The following is an 18,417-nucleotide window of genomic DNA, read 5'->3' on the forward strand; positions in this document are numbered from 1 at the left end:
GCTCCAGCCGCGGCCACTGAAGGAAACGGCGTCGGCAGGTTCCTCCGTCGCCACTCCGGGCTCCTCCACCCCACCCCCTCCGACGGGCTCCAACGGCTCTCTCCGTCCATTCCCTCGCCCCCGCACTGGCCATCGAGCTCCAGGCCGACTCCAACAGGTAGCCGTTTGTGCTATTTAGCTGATTTTTTTTATGTACTGTGTGAAATTGAATGATGTGTGTACTGTCCCATTTGACAGAATTGTTGCTGATTGGGCTGCGTGGTTGTGCAATTTGACAAGATTTGAGTGTTGTGCATTTGCAAGTGCCGTGCAATGGGAGAAATTGACAATGGGATGCCTCAAATTGGCAAGAGGTTTAGAAATCCGGATGAAGCTTGGCTGTTTTGGGTTGCATATGGAGGCCGTGTTGGGTTTGATGTGAGGAAGAGAAACAAGCATGTAAGTAAGATGGATGGTCAAGTGACTTCATGCACATTTGTTTGCTCCAATGAGGGTATACGAAAGAAAGGGATAACAATGGATCATGAGCCAAAACGTGTTCGAGCTGAAACAAGGACAAATTGCAAAGCTCGCATGACTATATCATTGGACCGAGTGCAAAGAAATTACGAAGTCACAGATATTGTGTTGGTACACAATCATTGTCTTCAATTGCCACAAACATGTCACTTGTCGGTGATCCTTTGACCAAAACCGCTTCATGTAGTTGTGGAATGTTCAATAGGACAGGAATATTGTGTGGACATGGTCTCAAAGTTCTTGACTTGATGAATATAAAGACATTACCAACACATTATGTATTAAAGAGATGGACTAGAGAAGCACGCAATGGAAGCATACAAGATAGACAAGGAAGGAATGTGGTAGAGAATCCAAAGTTTGAAGCCCAACTTTGGTACAAGGGTGTGTCTCACAAGTTTCACACTATGGCACATAAAGTAGCCAACTCTCTAGAGTGTCGTTTGATATTAGAAAATGCACTTGATTGCGTTGGTCCACAACTAGATGAGAAACTTGATGCAACTATGAATGCTACGAAAAAGCCATGTGATGACCAAGAAAATGTTGACCCAAATGTGCAACTAACTAGTGAGTTTCTTAGTGCAGCAAAGCTCAAGAAAAAAGAGGTTGCATCAAAAAATTTGAGGAGAAAGAAAGGCTGGCTTGATAAGTTACTCAAGGGGAAGCGCAAGCCAACTAAAGTTGCCCCGTCAAAAAAAAAGGGAGCAAAGGTATGTTCCAAACTATACATGATATATTGTTGCCACTCGTTGTAAACTAAATTCTGAAACTTTCATGGCAGCAGCAAAAGAAAAATGATGGTGGACAGCCTCAAGTGAGAGTGGAGAAGGATGATGGTGGACAGCGTCAAGTGAGAGTGGAGAAGGATGATGGCGATAAAAGAGCAAATGTGGAGCTTGAAGAGAGCAACACGGTTGTCAGTTACACGCAGCTCTTGATGACTCCCCTTGGTGGTGTTTATGATGAAAATCTGTTCTAACGTGTACAAGCTTGTTAGATAGTATTTTGGACATTTTGACTAGTATTTTGGACAAAGATGACTATAGTATTTTGGATTTTGGGCTGACTATAGTCTTTCGTGGCCTAAGTGTACAAGTAGACTGGCCTAATTTATCTACTTGAAGAATTATGTAAGAACAGATTTTGTTGGTGCCGAATTTGAGTTGCAAATGCTACAAAGTCTGTATATTGTTCAAGTCATTTTGAGTTTACTTTTTAATTCATTGTATAATGTATGCCTCAGGTTCAACTCTTCTTTTTTCAGTTCCTTTTCCAGTACTAAAGTCTTTGTATCAAACACTTTTCTGCTGCAGGCTTTCTACACTGAATTTGTTCTCTGTCTGTAGTTTAACTGAATTTCGTATCTGTCTATAGTTGTGTGTAGTGAACTGAATTTGTTCTCCCTCTGCCGGCTGCCAGCTCCAGGACATCCGTCATGGTCGGAGGTAGCATAGAAGGACGTCGGAGGGGGACATGCCTCATCCCCCTTTCCCGCAGCGCGCTGAGGACCTCCCTCCCTTTCCCGTTGAGGTGGTCGTCGGAGCTGAGGTGGGTGGGGCGCCGTCGCAGTGGGGACGAGGAGCTCGTCGGAGCGGAGCGGGGCGGGGAGGTGAAGGCGTGGGGGCGGAAGGGATTGCCGGCGTCGTTTATCCGGTGGCCGCCGCCGGATCTCCCATGGCTCCCTTCCCCACGGCGGCGACAGCGGCAGAGCTCTGCGTCGGAGCCGAGTTCCCGCCCGCGAAGCCTGGAGCTGATTTTGCCTCGCGCGTGAGGAGGAGGACGGGGACCAGGTTGTTTCCGTGTTGACTGATTCTGACCGTCAGATGCAGATGAAGGGTGGATTGGGAGCCTCAAGGCAATGCGTGCCTTGCCTGAGGCGAGGCACTGGATCTCAGTCCGTGTCACATACATGTTACAGTGGTTCAACATCAATCATGTTCGACATATACCTTGCACCGATATTCTAGAGTTTGGTAAGATTTAATTTGATTAATCTATGGGTAGGTGAGGGCAAGAAAAGTTTTGATTTAGTCTAGCGTTGTCGGAGGGCATGTGGAGGTGTGTCTCCAACGGATCTCGTGGGATCCAGTCGGCGTTTGTCTTCGCTGGATCTAATTGGATCCGATCTTCGTTCGTCTATGTGTCTACAGGTTGGATTCTTCCGATTTAGACTTCTCTTCATCGGCGGCGGTTGCTGTTCTGGTACGCTGTTCTGTAAGGCCTTAGCATGATGACTTCCTGACTGTCTAATACAACAATGTTTGCCTCGCTCCGATGAGGGAGGGGCTATGATGGAGCCACGCCTTCGGCTCGCTCCAATGCTTCTAGTCGTCACTAGGTGGTCTACGGACCTATATGTAATTCTTACTTCTGGTGTTCTTCATACTATCTTGACAACTGATGAATAGATTGAAAGTTTTCTCGCAATTTTTTTGGTAATATTTGATTTTATTTTATTTTATTGCGGGGGAATATTCGATTTTTTTGCGGGGGAATATTTGATTTTATTTGGGCATATGTAAGGGAAGGCAAAAAGATTGATTAAGTTGAGATCTGGTAGGACTTTATTTGATTGAGTTAATTAATGTAGGACATGGTTTTTAGGAAAAGTACCGATCCGATTGAGATTATTTCAAGTTACTCTATTTATTTCCCTCGAAAAAGTTACTTTGTTTATGTTGGTTTTTATTTTGTGTGGCATAAGTTGAGATTAAAAAGAAAGCAGCTAGAAACACAAAGAAGGGTGTGGGGAGGAAAAAAAACCACGGAAGGAGGTGAGGAGAACTTACCAACTTGCCTTCAATAGTAGAGATGTTCTTTTATCTACATCTTTTCTTAAGTGGTGTACATGAAACGCAAATAAATATGTCAAAATGGGGTTACCTTTTCTATTTAGCCAAAAGCTTATTTTTTAAACATGTAAACCAATGGGAGTGGCGTTTTAGCTCGTAGGTGTAGATTTACATATTACTCCCTCCGTCCGGAAATACTTATGGGAGTGGCGTTTTTTATACTTTTATGCATTTCTCCGACAAGTATTTCCGGACGGAGGGAGTATGAAATACTCCCTCTGTAAACTAATATAAGAGCGTCTAGATCACTACATTAGTATTCTAAACGCTCGTATATTAGTTTACGGAGGGAGTATGTATTAAAAACATTTCAAAATGTTAAAAAAATTGAGAAAAAAAATCGTGCGTGTACATCTAGACATCCTATATTCGCACACAAAATTACGGTGAAATTTTATTTTGCGGCATGTATAAAAAAGATAAAAAAAAAGCCTCGTGAATAGCTGTAATGAAGCATAAAAAATTGTTTTTTTCACACAAGCCACAAAAAATGTCTTTTTCATTGAAACTTGGTGCATGCATATATAATCTCCGGATTTAGACGTGGGATTTTTTTCTCAATTTTTAGCTTTTGAAAATGTGTATTTAGACAATGGGTGCATATATACACCTATGAGCCAAAGTGAATTTCTGACAAATCAATGTTATTTAATAAAGTTTTCCAATACATAGGGAACATTATATTTTACAGAATATATTTTTAGAAATTTTTTACTCCCTCGGTTCCGAAATATTTGTCTTCTAAACATTTCAAATGGGCTACAACATACGGATGCATGTAGACATATTTTAGAGTGTAGATTTACTCATTTTGCTTCGTATGTAGTCACTTGTTGGAATCACTAGAGAGACAAATATTTAGGAACGGAAGGAGTGATATTTTTCAGTTTAAAAAAAAAACTCGCAAGTTTGAGCAGGGATTCTGCTTTTACGTACAGTTACACTCACCCTGGGCTTCTCGTGGTTTGTTTTGGGCTCACAACTTCAGCGTGACTCCTCCACATCTGGGCCTACCACGCTCGCACTGGTTTTGGTCCAACGCATCCCACATGAGCAGCCTCCACCTTCGCCCCCGCTCGTCGTCGGCGACGGCGCCGCTGGACGACGACGACCTGCTCCCCGAGATCCTCCTCCGCCTCCCCCCGCAGCCCTCCTCCCTCCCCCGCGCCTCCGCCGTCTGCAAGTTGTGGCGCAGCCTCGCCTCCGACCCCGGCTTCTCCCGCCGCTTCCGCGCGCACCACCGCCGCAACCCACCCCTCCTCGGCTGTTTCGTCAAGGATTTTCGGTACGTCCACTTCCAGCCTGCCCTGGATCCCCCCAATAGCATTTCGCAAGGCCACTTCTCCTTCCCGATCCCCGCCGGCAACCGCTTCCTGCCCCTCGGATGCCGCCATGGCCTCCTACTCATCTTCGACCGCCCTGTGGGTAAGCAGCCGCAACTCTTGGTGTGGGACCCCGTAACCGGCGACCAACATCACCTAAACATCCCCGCTGGGTTCGACATGGGGAAAGCCTCAATCGGCGCAGCTGTGTTTCGTGCTCCCGGAGACGACATCTGTCATTTCCAGGTGGTCTTGGTAGGCAACAGCGACATTCAAAGCACACAAGCGGTCGCCTCTGTTTACTCGTCGGTGACCGGCGTATGGGGGAATCTCGTCTCAACAGCGCTGCCGTCCAAGGATTCTGGTTTTCCCACCATGATTCACATGGGCGTGCCTGCTGCGATGGTTGGTGGTTCCTTTTATTGGTTGCTTAATGGGGATTCACAAGGAATTCTTGCATTTGATTTGGATAGGCGGAGCCTATCTTGCATACCTATGCCAGTGGAAGACACTAATGGCACAGGCACTGCAATATTTGGGTTATGCGGGCAGAGGGTGGTGGCCTTGGTTTCCTCTTACTGAGAGGCTTTTGTGCCGAACTGTGGTAGTGGAAGACCGATTGCAAGGGTGTTTCTTCATGGGTGCTGGGAAGAAGTATTGATCTGGACAAGCTACTTCCCCTTGATTTAGAGATGGGGAGAAAGTGGCCATTGATAGTAGGGTTCGCCGAGGACAATAATGTGATGTTGCTGTGGACGTCTGTCGGCGTCTTCACGGTTCAGTTTGAATCATTGCAATTCAAGAAAGTTTTTGAATCCAACCCCTGGTATCGCTTTTATCCATTCGAAGGTGTCTATACTGCAGGTATAAAGAAACTAAAGTTACTCTGTATTTGATATTCTTAGATTATTATTACTGAATTGTGTGGTTTGGGTCAGAGATGGCCAGCACTTTATTCTAGGTATAGTAACGGTCTAATTTTTTATTGTTGCCCACCTATTGACATAATGAAGAATTTCATAATAGTAGTATTATTGCATAGCTTCTCAAGTGGTGATACACAATGTCTTGAAATTGAAGACGATTACATGAAAAACTTTCTTGCACCAACTGAAATAGCAAATATAAGTTCAATTGGCACATTCCGAAGCTTAAACCTTGTTATATTTCATCCACTCAATGTTATGTCTGTCGATCTTGCTACTAATATTTAATGTGTAAGACAACTTGGTTTGATGTTTACAAAATAGCATTTCACTTATAGATAAGTCCTGCTGCAAGTGGCAAGTCCATTTGCCAGAGAATTCAGGCTAGATTTATTTTAAAATAATCTTAGTATGAATAGTAATGATAACTTTTATTGCTAGCATTTATTAGTATGAGTACATTTTGTTTTATCCAGTATGGCATGGATCGGCTTAAGTGTAATTTTGGATAACTTGTCCTTTCCTATCTGCTAATAGTTTGAGTGTGCATATTCTTTATTTTATGATATCAGTGAGTATATTGTTGATGTGAGTGATTATATAGTATTATTGGACTATTATTTGTGTTTGATGGTAAATGTGGTTTTGTTTATCGATTTCTAATGTTGCATCAGACCTGAATTATTTTCTCAAATTACAGCAATGTGTTTATCTAAATATCTAGTTAATGCCCCCTCGTACCTATTTCATTGTTTGTTGGAATCTCATTGGTTCCTTGATATGTTATTCTTATAGACGGGGTCATTGGTGGTGGACATTATGGAGCTAAACTTTTGCGCAATACTTAATCTGATTTGTCCGGATAGGCATGCGAACGTGATGTAATGATTGAGCAGGTACTATCTGTTAGTAGTAGCTGAATGGAATATTGTCCCTTTCCTTTTACTTTTGCTGGTTGCTACATTGCGTTAATTTTTTTCCTGTGGTTATGGGTTTGTCACGTTTGAGAGATGATTTATTTGTGGTTCCATCAATGCAAATAGTTGATAACTAACAACGCCTCAACACTTGGCTTCGAACTTCCTTTATTACTGTGGGCTTGCCATTTCACATATTGCTTTGTTAGGGAAAACATTTCACATTATTGCTCATGCAGGATCGTTATCAAACCTAATGATCTCTTGCAGTTATTGTACAATTATGCTGGTTAAGTATTTTCTCAACATGTCTCTGTTTATCAGTCTAACTCTCATAACCTCCAATATAGTTTGTCTGATCCAAAGTACATGTTGGCTGTTGTTGTGGTTTGTGTGCAGTCTGATTTCTTCGATTTTGGTAATTATAGATGTTAGTGATTTTAGTGCTGAACGCATGATCAAAATGACATGGCCAGTCTCTGCACAGGCAGTTGCCAATGTTTATTTTTGGGACAGAGTATAAAAATGGCCGTCATCTATTTGGTCAGAAGGGAGTATCAATTAACAAATGATGCATGATCCTTTACTTGAAGCATCTATTTCATGGATTTTATTAAATTCAATCTGTTAGTTATTATCTCGCTCGTACATTTATAAAGAGTATGCCTATGGGCTAGAAACAGTGGCCGTGGGCCATGGGCCACCCTGGGATTTTTCCAATAGCTTTATATCATATCAGAAAAAGTTCAAATAAAATTAAAAGCATTATTTTATGAACAGTTCTACTATTGGTCCACCCTGACTCGTTGGCCTAGTTCCGCTACTGGATAGACCAGAAGTTTCTGCTCTGTTACTACCAGAGCCCTCATATTGATGTTCTAATGGAGTTACTTGAACCACTAACCTTTTAGCCCCTACTGAAGCCAGATGTAGCCAAAAGCTTGAGGATATGCTAACAATAGATATTGAAGGTGGGTGTGCCTCTGCAAATTAACCGTCTTCCTATTGCTGTTCCCTCTTTTTGTACTGTTGCAGTGTTGCTTCTGTCTAATATTGCTGAGTTGATTCAAATTTGAGCTTTTGGCACAATTTTCACATTGTTCAAGCCAGTGCCTACTGTCTGAATCAGATATAAACTGTGAGATAAACTCAATAACTTTTGCATGAATGAGTATTACAATTCGGTTTACCTGACAACATTGGTTGCTCTGCAGGTACCAAGGGTTATTTGCTGTATGTTCTTCAATTCTGTATGGTGTGCATGGGTCCTGTGATGTGCACATCACAAGGGAATTTACCTTCTATACATCATGCCCAGGTCAAATGTGATGTGCACATGTAGAGATTAACAATTGCAACAGGGAATTGATCTCTTAAGCAGTGAACTTCCGTCTATTATGTGATTTCTGTACACATTATGTGGTTTCGCTGTCAGGGCTGAAGAGAAATTTGACTTCTTCGGTTAATGCCAAAGTGTTGGCCATGTCACACTCTGAATCTTGCAGATCATTTGCTTGCCTTGCATGTACTTTGTGTGTGCACATATCCTTTTCAGCACCGTTTGCTCGTGCCCCACAAAAACTCTGCTTGTGTGTTTCAAAACTCCCGGGACGCTTTTACGGGTCGTACTAATTTGCACATATTCAGTAGCAATGCTACTTCTGGGACAGTTTTCTTCTTTTATGTTGGATATGGTGAGAGGCTTCAGGGAATTGGCTAACATAAGAATTAAAAATCTTTTATGAGATGGAATTTGAACATAGAGACGATGTATGCCTGTGTGCTTCAGTGCACCGGGGAACATCGTGTTTTGCTTCATTTTAGAAGAAGAAGAAGAACAAATGGAGTGAATCTTGCACTGTAGAGTTATCTCCTTTTACTAGAGATGGAATGCATCTTTTATCTTCTTTTTTTAGAGAAAAATTGAGTGAATCTTCTCTTACCAACGGTTCAACACAGAGATTTTAGTGAATGGAAAAACTATGCAACTTTAAAAAAGAGTTAAATACACTGGAGGTGCCTCAACTTGTCTAGCATGGTCACTTTGGTGCTCAAAGTTGTGAACTACACAAAGCTGGTACTCCCTCCGTCCCAAAATTCTTGTCTTAATACTATAACTTGTCCTGTCATGTAAATACGGTGGCTCGTACCGTATCTGAGCGTACGCTTTGCCCATGTGACTTGCCAGTGTACTGATGGCCCACATGCCAGTCGGTGAGAGCGGGAAGACATTGGGTGACCCGTGTGTGATGATTTTTTTAGAAACCCCCCTCATGTTTTATTTATTTACATATAATTGTAATTGTATCTCAAATATGGATGCAGGCCGACTGGTCCCACCTATCAGGTGCGGGTCCAGCATGTCAGCACGTGCGGGTGGATGAAATAATACGAGAGAAAAGTATGAGCCTACAGGATTCGAACACAGGATCAGATGTGCAAGCTATACACATGCTAGCCAATACGCGACACCTCAAGTGTGAAGTCCTTGCAACACGCCAATATCCACTTAGTTCATGTAGAAGAGTTAGAGCAATATATGCCGTACCTATTTACCTCTTTTGGTGATTTTCTTTTCCATTTTCATTCGCAAAAAAAAATGATTTTTTTAATTTTACATATGATGCATCTATGGGTCTGCACAAGTTTTCTTTTTATTTTCTCAAGTTCATGTTCATGTTCATTTTCATTTTGATATTATTTTTCCCATTTGAAAAAATAAATTTAAGAAAAAAATTACAACTGCCTGAGATTTAAAGAAAGTGTTAATGCATTTGAAAAAAATGTCCAACATGTTTAAAAAAATGTTTCACATGTATTAAAATATTGTAAGCGTGTTCATGAGAAGTGTTTTATCATGCATTATTTTTTTGACAATGTGTATTTCGAAAATGTTCACCGTGTTTTGAGAAAATGTTCAGCGTATATTAAAAATTATTGTGAAATTATTCTTACATTTCTACAATCATGATTAACATGTTAGTACATTTCTAAATTTTATTATTATTACACAATAATTTTTAATATACATTGAATTGTCTAAATCCACATAAATTTTTTAAAAAAAAACTAATGTTTACCTCTTGAAAGTACACAACAATGAAAATAGAATAAAGAAAATTTAAATACACAATAATTTTGTAATGGTTATTATTGTATTTTTTATATGGTAAAATTTACGCATCATAACAACTAAAGAGGAACTTGAAAAAAATGAAAATGTAAGCATGTACAAAATGTGTTAAGGAATATCAGCGATAGACGGAATTGTTCTATATAAGTTTCTCGACTCATGACCCGCATGCGCAGTGGAACCTCCTGGTCATGGAGGAGAATTACACCCTGGCATGCCCGTATGCGCATCATGATGTAGATGAAAGCCAGCACATGACAGCCAGGTCTGCATCCCGAAAAGGGTCTGTTGATCCTTCACCGATATGTCGGAATGGCCAGGTCGCTTTTGTTGCCCGGATTGATTGCCTGAGATGCATTTGTAATTTCTGTTTGGATTGTTGTTGACTAGCATTCTATACATTTCATCTTGCTGTAATAATGACTTCGGAGTTTTATGTGAAGATTCTGAATTGAGTAGCCTGCGGCTTTTGTTGTCACATTTTTGTTAAACTTTCATGAGATAAGTAGTACTCATTCATGATTTATCAGATAGTAATGCTGATTTATTTACATCGAAAGGGTTAATAAAACCCCTCTGGAACATCCACGTTTTGGGGAGCTGATTTGCTCCTCTGTGGTGCCGGCGGGTGATAGCAACCGTGGATCACCCTCTTCCTGGGATGGTAATGGGCCATAAAGCGCTTGTGAAATTATCAGGACGTGAGTGATTCTGGAATCTAGCTTGGTTGGAGTTCAGGATGTAGAGGCGTGTCTAGAGTATGGTTTTCACTTTCACTGTAATATCATCAAAATTTCTAAAAAAAAACATAAATTTTGGTACTATACTGAAAGAATTGTCTTTCGGTCAAAATATTTTATCAATTATGGTACAACACACAAATTCATTTTTTTTAATTTTCAAATTATTTTGTTGGGCCTTGATCAAATTCAAGTGGAAATTCTGGTCATGTGGTCAAAATGAAAACCGAAATCACTGAAGAAATTTGGTCAGTATGGCTAAAATGTTTCTGAAACTGAAAGTCAATAATCATGGAGAATCCACATAAGAAATTTGCTCCTTTTTTTGCGAGGGCACATAAGAAATTTGCTAATTTATAAATTTGCCTACATAATACTTTCTATCATGTGAAACAATCAAAAGAACATCAGTGAAGTCAGGCTTGTTCTAATAATGGCGGAGGGTCACTAGGAAAGGAAGAGGGAGAAGTCAGGTTCTTCCTCCTTCCCCTCTGTCCCCTAATAGCTAATACTGACGAGAGTTCCCTTGATGGCGGGCATTGCTGTGACACATGATCTCCTTCTCTTTCAACCGCCTCCAAACCATGGTAGACGACACGTTCAACTTGTTTGCCAGATCTTTGATGGTTGTTCTCTTTCTCCTGGTGTCTCCTTTTATAGCCGCTGGGTCAATGGCTATCCTTTTGCAACCACATTTTTTGGCCTTCTTGTTTAACACTCCAAGCATCCCTCCAAATAACTTGCCCTTCCTCCACACGTCTTGTACAGTTCTTTGCGGCATACCGGACAAACGAGACACTTCCTTGGTCACTCCACGTTTCAAAACCCCTAGGGTAGCCCTCTCCAGCAACATGCCATAGACGGTTAGCTTGGCTGCGTCACTCCATTCCCGTGGCTGCAAGTTATTCCCATCTTCATCTACAAAAGTGAACCAGAACACGTTAAGCAGGTTATTCCCATCTTCATTTAAAAAAGTGAACCAGAACATGTTAAGCAATAGGACAACATGATCACTTCTACCAAAGTGAACCAAAGTACGCGCTTGATCTAAAAAAAACATGAACACTATCAAAATTTTACGAAGCTACATGCATATACATAATTGAAGAACACATGATCGCTTTTTTGTCAATCTAACTAACTATAAACAGGAAAAACACATGGTCACTTATGTTCAATCTAACTAGTTGCAAACAGGAAACATCGCATTAAAACGAATTGTACTTTATAATGAGGTGACCATCAACATCATCGCAGGTGTCACCATGCTTGACATCTTCCGTGCCGAAACTTATTAGTCAGTTGACACAATAACTATAGAAAACCGAACTGAACACTACAAAAACCTAAAGAACATGAGAATTGCAAGAGAACACTGCCATGGAAAAACAATCGCTACCACGGCACAGAAAATGGATAACTGAATGAACTTTACAAGAATTGCATGAACTCTACCCCAATTGAGCTTTCTGAAAATTGCATGGTCTATATATATACTGTATATACTCACTTCAGCTTTATAAATTCGTACGGGCTTTAACCCAATTGAACTCTACAAAAGAAAACATGGATTTCAGATAAACGAATATAACTAAAGAAACTTGCATGGACTTCATGGACTTGCCGCGTACTCCTAGCTTAACTATTGCACTAAAGATGGTTACATTCTTGCATCCTTCACTTTCAAACTTAGCCAGAGAACTACTCTGTAAACTACTCGCTCTAGCGTGCGTACTCTCATTAAATCTAATAGGATTAATTTGCTAAATCACAGGCAGCTAAAATAGTTTTGTGTGTCAATTTCGCTGCATGGCGGACAATAGTTGACAACAGTGCCCGAGGTGGCCGAGATGGGGCGCTGCGGCCGGCCTCTGCGTCCGTGCAATGCCTTGTTAGGAACGAGTCAGAGCTGACTGTTAGAGTAGTCATTATAGTATACGACTTTTAGTCCAAGTCAGATTTGTATCCCTTCCTCAAATCGGTTTGTATTCTTATATATACCCTTGTATGCCGCACCAAATCATCAATAAGCAACAGTTTTATTCAGCTTTCATGGTATCAGATACCGGTCCTAGGGTTTAGGGTATGGCTCCGCCTACGCCGCCGCCGCCGCCGCCGCCCGGCTACTTCGAGCGCCGGGCCGTGCTCATCGCCAAGGCTGCCAACGCCGCGGCCGCTTCTCTCTCGGCCCTCACCATAGCTCCACAAAACTACCCTGCCCCCATCCTCGCCACACCAATATCTCTTGCTGACACAATCTCCGACGTCAGCCCTTACATCCCCATCGTTCTTGATCTCGCCGCCCACAACTACTACCATTGGAGACATCTCTTTGATCTCCACCTCGGCCGCTGCAACCCGCGCTCGCACGTCGCCGCCAATTGTCTTCCCCGCCCCGATGATCCGCAATGGTTGAAGGACGATCTCGCGATCGTCCAGTGGTTCTACACCCGCATCACCACCGAGATCTTCAACATGCTCGATCACGACGGTGCAACCGCTGCCAACATCTGGCACTCCCTCCGTCAGCTCTTCCAAAGCAACACCGACGCTCGCAAAAACGCTCTCCACACCAAGCTTCGCAATATTGTATCTCTTCTTAGATCTGAATTTTCTATGACTGACCTAGGCCTCCTTCATCATTTCTTAGGCATTGCTGTTGTTCGAGATTCCTCCAGCCTTTTTCTTTCCCAACGCCAGTATATTCTTGATCTTCTTAATCGTGCTGGTATGCTTGACTGTCAATCCTCTCGCACTCCTGTCGATACTGGTTTTAAACTTTCGGCTACCGGTGACCCTTTTTCCGATCCTACTCTCTATCGTAGCCTAACAGGTGCTCTCCAATATCTCACCATTACTCGTCCTGAAATCTCTTTTGTTGTTCAACAAGCATGCCTCTATATGCATGACCCCCGGGTTCCTCACTATAATCATGTTAAACGCATTCTCGGTATTTAAAAGGAACTCTCAATCATGGTCTCCACCTCAATAATTCTTCTCCAAACTCACTTACCGCATACTTTGATGCAGACTGGGCTGGTTGTCCTGACACTCGAAGGTCCACTTCCGGTTTCTGTGTTTTTCTTGGTAACAATTTGATTTCTTGGTCTTCCAAAAGACAGATTACAGTCTCACGTTCGTCGGCCGAGGCTGAGTATCGCGCTGTGGCACATGCCATTGCAGATACAATCTGGATTCGGCAGTTACTCTCCGAGCTACACAGGCCTATTGAGCAGGCCACTATTGTCTACTGTGACAACATATCAGCAGTCTACATGACGGGCAATCCAGCTCAACACCGACGCACAAAGCATATTGAGATTGATATTCATTTTGTTCGTGAGAAGGTTGCTCTTGGTCAGGTTCGGGTGCTTCATGTTCCCTCTACGGCTCAGTTTGCCGACATTTTCACCAAGGCTCTGCCTACTAAGCCGTTTCAAGACATCTGTTTCAGTCTCAACGTCGTCGAGCCTGCCGTTGATACTGCGGGGGGATGTTAGAGTAGTCATTATGGTATACGACTTCTAGTCCAAGTCAGATTTGTACCCCTTCCCCAAGTCGGTTTGTACTCTTATATATACCCTTGTATGCCGCACCAAATCATCAATAAGCAACAGTTTTATTCAGCTTTCACTGACAGCAAACGCGGCTGGTCATGGTGCCATAGGCGGAGGAGAATCGCTGGTTTGACACATACAGATACAGGTGGGGGCCTTTCAGTACTGAGTTACTGACTATCAAGGGGACTACTTATCAAAATGAACGAACTGAGCTATGAGTAGGCGTCAAGTGACTCACCATGTCCCGTGTCACAGACATCGACATTGTCTTCATCTTCCCGGGCGCCATCTACGCCATTGTCCACAGCGCCGCGCCCCACATCTCCACCATCTTCATCGTCCTCAGGCGTGTCAAGGTTCAAGTCAATGGCGCCGCGCCCTCTACCGTGGACGAGAATGGTTGGCGCGTCTCCCGCGGCTGCACCGTCGTCCTCAATGTCAGAAGATGCGGCGAAGTTGAGGTCGATGACACCGCGACCTCGCCCGGCCATGCTATGCCTCCTGCCGTCCTGCGTCGACGGCCCGGATGGGATAGCGCGTCTCTGCCGCCCGAGGCGTCCGCGTGGTGCGCGCGGTCCACAGGGCTCTTGCCGCTGCCGCCTGGGTCGTCGGCGCCGTGCACGCAGCCGGCTAGGCTGGCACCGCGGCTTCCCCTTCCGCCGTTGCCATCGTCGCCATTGATTTGTTCGGCAGCCTCGTCATCTACGATTCAAAACGTTGACAAGTGATCAAGAACAGAAGAAACAGATCGGCCGTCGGCGTGAGATCGATCAATCAAAGAGGGAAAAGACTCGATTCGTACCGTCGTGGCTTTCCTCCAATACGTACGCATACTGCATTCCCACGGCGTGGCCCCAGTTAATGGCGGAATTGAAGTGCGGGTGGTAGTTCTACTTCTATTCATGCCCAGAGCGATTTATAGCGAAGTTGCCCCAGTTTCAAAGCTCCATGGCGGTAAGCGAAATCTCGACCTGGAAAGGGAAAACAATGGCGCGCGGCTCTATTTAGAACGGGATTGGGGGTTCTTGGCGCTATTTGCTTCTGTTTCGATCGAACCAAAATCTTGGCTCGGATTCCAACGAATTTCCTCGTGGATCGCAATTCCTTCTCCGCTTCCCAACGCCATGGCCAGCGCTGCACCCAAGAGAGAGAGAGAGAGAGAGAGAGAGAACTGCGCGCATGCAGTGACAGAGAGATTGACTGCGGCATGCGGGGATTCCGGGAATCGCGAGCGAGTAGAGTCATGCAACCCATAGGAGCACAATAGGCGCGCTATCTTAGCTGCGCGCTAGAAAAAACTATTTTTTTGCACGCTTCAGCAGCCGCACAATAATTTCGCACGCGGTATAATGGGTCGGAAATACTTCACGGACGATGTTCGGCTGGACGACACTCACCTGACGGCTAATCAAACCGTATGCTACGGTGTAGACTTGCCCACGGATGGTTGGATATAGCGTGTCGTCCGGGTTTCGGCCGGGAACTGTCGTCCATCTAGCAATGCTCTGATGGGTTCAGCGCACGGAGGAAAACGGCATCGCATGATGTTTATTTCGTGCGCCATTCTCGTACGTTGGACAGCGACGACTCGCGCGCGACTTCGCCAACCGCCAAATTTGAGACCTCCAGGCGCTGGCACCGCCGTCCGCACCTCCCCGTTTGCTTCGGTGACCTATCAGCGCTTCCCCGCCTATCCCTGCGCGTCGCCGCTGCTTCCTCTACCTCCTATCCTCGCCACCGCCCCTCGAGTGCATCATTCCTCTGACGAACAGCGCCCGACAGCCCATTGCAGCTCGGCACCCACAAGGTGTTTGACAAAACGCTTGCAAGTTATGTATTGTTACAACTTTATATTTTGTAGATGAATTTGGTGCATGTTGTTTGTAATTTTATAAATAAACTAGTTTAAATTCAATATTGTAGTAGAGTTCGTCATGTGATTCTTCCGACGAAGAATTTGATATTCAAGAGGAGTACCTCGCAATTATTCTAGCTATGCACATCAATAAAAAGCCGAAACGCATGTTGATCTTCAAAAGGATCTAATCGAGAAGTGGTGGGCATGGAATGGGCGACAAAACTAGTTTGTTGTTGTATGTTTAATGTTGTATTGTTGAACTATTTGCTGTATTGGAATATAAACTATTTGTTGGGAAACGTAGCAGAATTTTAAAATTTTCTACGCATCACCACGATCAATTTATGGAGTCATCTAGCAACGAGAGAGAGGAGTGCATCTACATACCCTTGTAGATCGCGAGCGGAAGTGTTCAAGAGAACGGGGTTGATGGAGTCGTACTCGTCGTGATCCAAATCACCGATGACCGAGCGCCGAACGGATGGCACCTCCGCGTTCAACACACGTACGGTTGGGGAAGACGTCTCCTCCTTCTTGATCCAGCAAGGGGGAAGGAGAGGTTGATGTAGATCCAGCAGCACGACGGCGTGGTGGTGGAAGCAGCGGGGATCTCGACAGGGCTTCGCCAAGCTCAGCGAGAGGGAGAGGCGTTACGAGGGGAGAGGGAGGCGCCAGGGGCTAGGGTGCGGCTCCCATGCGCCTCCCCACTATATATAGGGGTGGAGGGGGCTGGTTTCTTGCCCTCCAAGTCCATTGGGGCGTTGGCAAAGGTGGGGGAAAGAAATCCCATCATTTCCCTTCCCCACCGATTGTTATCCCCCCTTTTTAGGGATCTTGATCTTATCCCTTCGGGATATGATCTTATTCCTTCTAAGGGGGATCTTGGTGCGCCTTGACCAGGGGTGTGGGGCCTTGCCCCCACTACCCACGTTCATGTGGGTCCCCCATGCAGGTGGGCCCCACTCCGGAACCTTCTAGAACCTTCCCGGTACAATACCGAAAAATCCCAAACATTTTCCGGTGGCCAAAATAGGACTTCCCATATATAAATCTTTACCTCCGGACCATTCCGGAACTCCTCGTGATGTCTGGGATCTCATCCGGGACTCCGAACAACTTTCGGGTTACCGCATACTAATATCTCTACAACCCTAGTGAGGGAGTCCTAGATTAGGGGGTGTTCGGGTAGCCGGACTATACCTTCGCCGGACTCCTGGACTGTGAAGATACAAGATTGAAGACTTTGTCCCGTGTCCGGATGGGACTTTCCTTGGCGTGGAAGGCAAGCTTGGCGATGCGGATATTCAAGATCTCCTACCATTGTAACCGACTCTGTGTAACCCTAACCCTATCTGGTGTCTATATAAACCGGAGGGTTGTAGTCCGTAGACACCCAACTCCATACACAATCATACCATAGGCTAGCTTCTAGGGTTTAGCCTCCTTGATCTCGTGGTAGATCTACTCTTGTACTACCCATATCATCAATATTAATCAAGCAGGAGTAGGGTATTACCTCCATCGAGAGGGCCCGAACCTGGGTAAAAACATCGCGTTCCTTGTCTCCTGTTACCATCCGGCCTTGACGCACAGTTTGGGACCCCCTACCCGAGATCCGCCGGTTTTGACACCGACATTGGTGCTTTCATTGAGAGTTCCTCTGTGTCGTCGCCTTTAGGCTCGATGGCTCCTTTGATCATCAGTAACGATGAGGTCCAGGGTGAGACTTTTCTCCCCGGACAAATCTTCGTCTTCGGTGGCTTCGCCCTGCGGGCCAATTCGTTTGGCCACCTGGAGCAAATCGAAAGCTACGCCCCTGGCCATCAGGTCAGGTTCGGAAGCCTAAACTACACGGCGGATATCCGTGGAGATTTGATCTTCGATGGATTCGAGCCACAGCCAAGCGCGCCGCACTGTTTCGATGGGCATGATCTAGCTCTGCAGCCGAACAGTGCCTTGGAGGCCGCACATGCACTGGCTCCGACCCTTAATTCGGAGCCCACTGCGCCAATCGAGGATGAGAGGTTGGACGTCACCTCGGGGGCTGCGATCTCAAGGGCGATCGAGCCGAACGCCAGCCCCGCACTCTGCGTGACTCATGACTCCAAGGATCCGGACTCCTCTCTGGACTCCGAACCCCCCGCGCCCCTACCGATCGAATCCGATTGGGCGCCGATAATGGAGTTCACTGCCGCGGACATCTTTCAGTACTCGCCTTTTGGCGATATCCTGAATTCTCTCAAGTCTCTCTCTTTATCAGGAGAGCCCTGGCCGAACTGCGGTCAGCGAGGATGGGATACGGACGATAAAGAAATTCAAAGCCCACCCACCACCCACTTTGTAGCCACTGTCGACGATCTAACCGACATGCTTGACTTCGGCTCCGATGACATCGACGGGATGGACGACGATGTAGGAGACGAACAGGAACCAGCACCTGTAGGGCGCTGGAAGGCCACCTCGTCATATGACATATATATGGTGGATACTCCAAAAGACGGAGATGGCGATGGAACAGCGGGGGATGACACCTCCAAGAAACAGTCAAAGCGCCGGCGTCAGCGGTGCCGCTCTAAATCCCGCCAAA

General features: G+C 44.8%; 1 protein-coding gene and 1 long non-coding RNA gene across 3 annotated transcripts; both read left to right on the plus strand.

Annotated features, from left to right (window-relative positions):
- Positions 1-706: 706 nt before the first annotated feature.
- On the plus strand, positions 707-1,695 carry LOC119319253. Of its 2 annotated transcripts, none has more exons than XM_037593740.1 (2): positions 707-1,232; positions 1,304-1,695. In XM_037593740.1, exons 1-2 carry the CDS (start codon positions 714-716, stop codon positions 1,499-1,501), a joined length of 717 nt encoding a protein of 238 aa, XP_037449637.1. In that variant the 5' UTR covers positions 707-713; the 3' UTR covers positions 1,502-1,695. The 2 variants fall into 2 exon arrangements, with proteins under 2 accessions (XP_037449637.1, XP_037449638.1); XM_037593741.1 differs by having other exon boundaries at positions 1,307-1,695.
- Positions 1,696-4,598: 2,903 nt separating this feature from the next.
- Positions 4,599-8,044, plus strand: LOC119318997. The gene is made up of 3 exons (XR_005154308.1): positions 4,599-5,560; positions 6,418-6,518; positions 7,754-8,044. It is a non-coding gene; the product is annotated as an uncharacterized LOC119318997 (long non-coding RNA).
- The last annotated feature ends 10,373 nt before the right edge of the window (positions 8,045-18,417 follow it).

The sequence above is a fragment of the Triticum dicoccoides genome, chromosome 6A (genome assembly GCF_002162155.2).
Source record: "Triticum dicoccoides isolate Atlit2015 ecotype Zavitan chromosome 6A, WEW_v2.0, whole genome shotgun sequence".
Lineage (NCBI taxonomy): Eukaryota > Viridiplantae > Streptophyta > Magnoliopsida > Poales > Poaceae > Triticum > Triticum dicoccoides.

Bases quoted from the DNA above. Each gene is read 5' to 3' on its own strand.
- LOC119319253 (XM_037593740.1), top strand. From the start codon at position 714: ATGTTCAATAGGACAGGAATATTGTGTGGACATGGTCTCAAAGTTCTT. The intron at 1,233-1,303 runs GTATGTTCCAAA...CTTTCATGGCAG, and splicing joins CAAAAAAAAAGGGAGCAAAG to CAGCAAAAGAAAAATGATGG.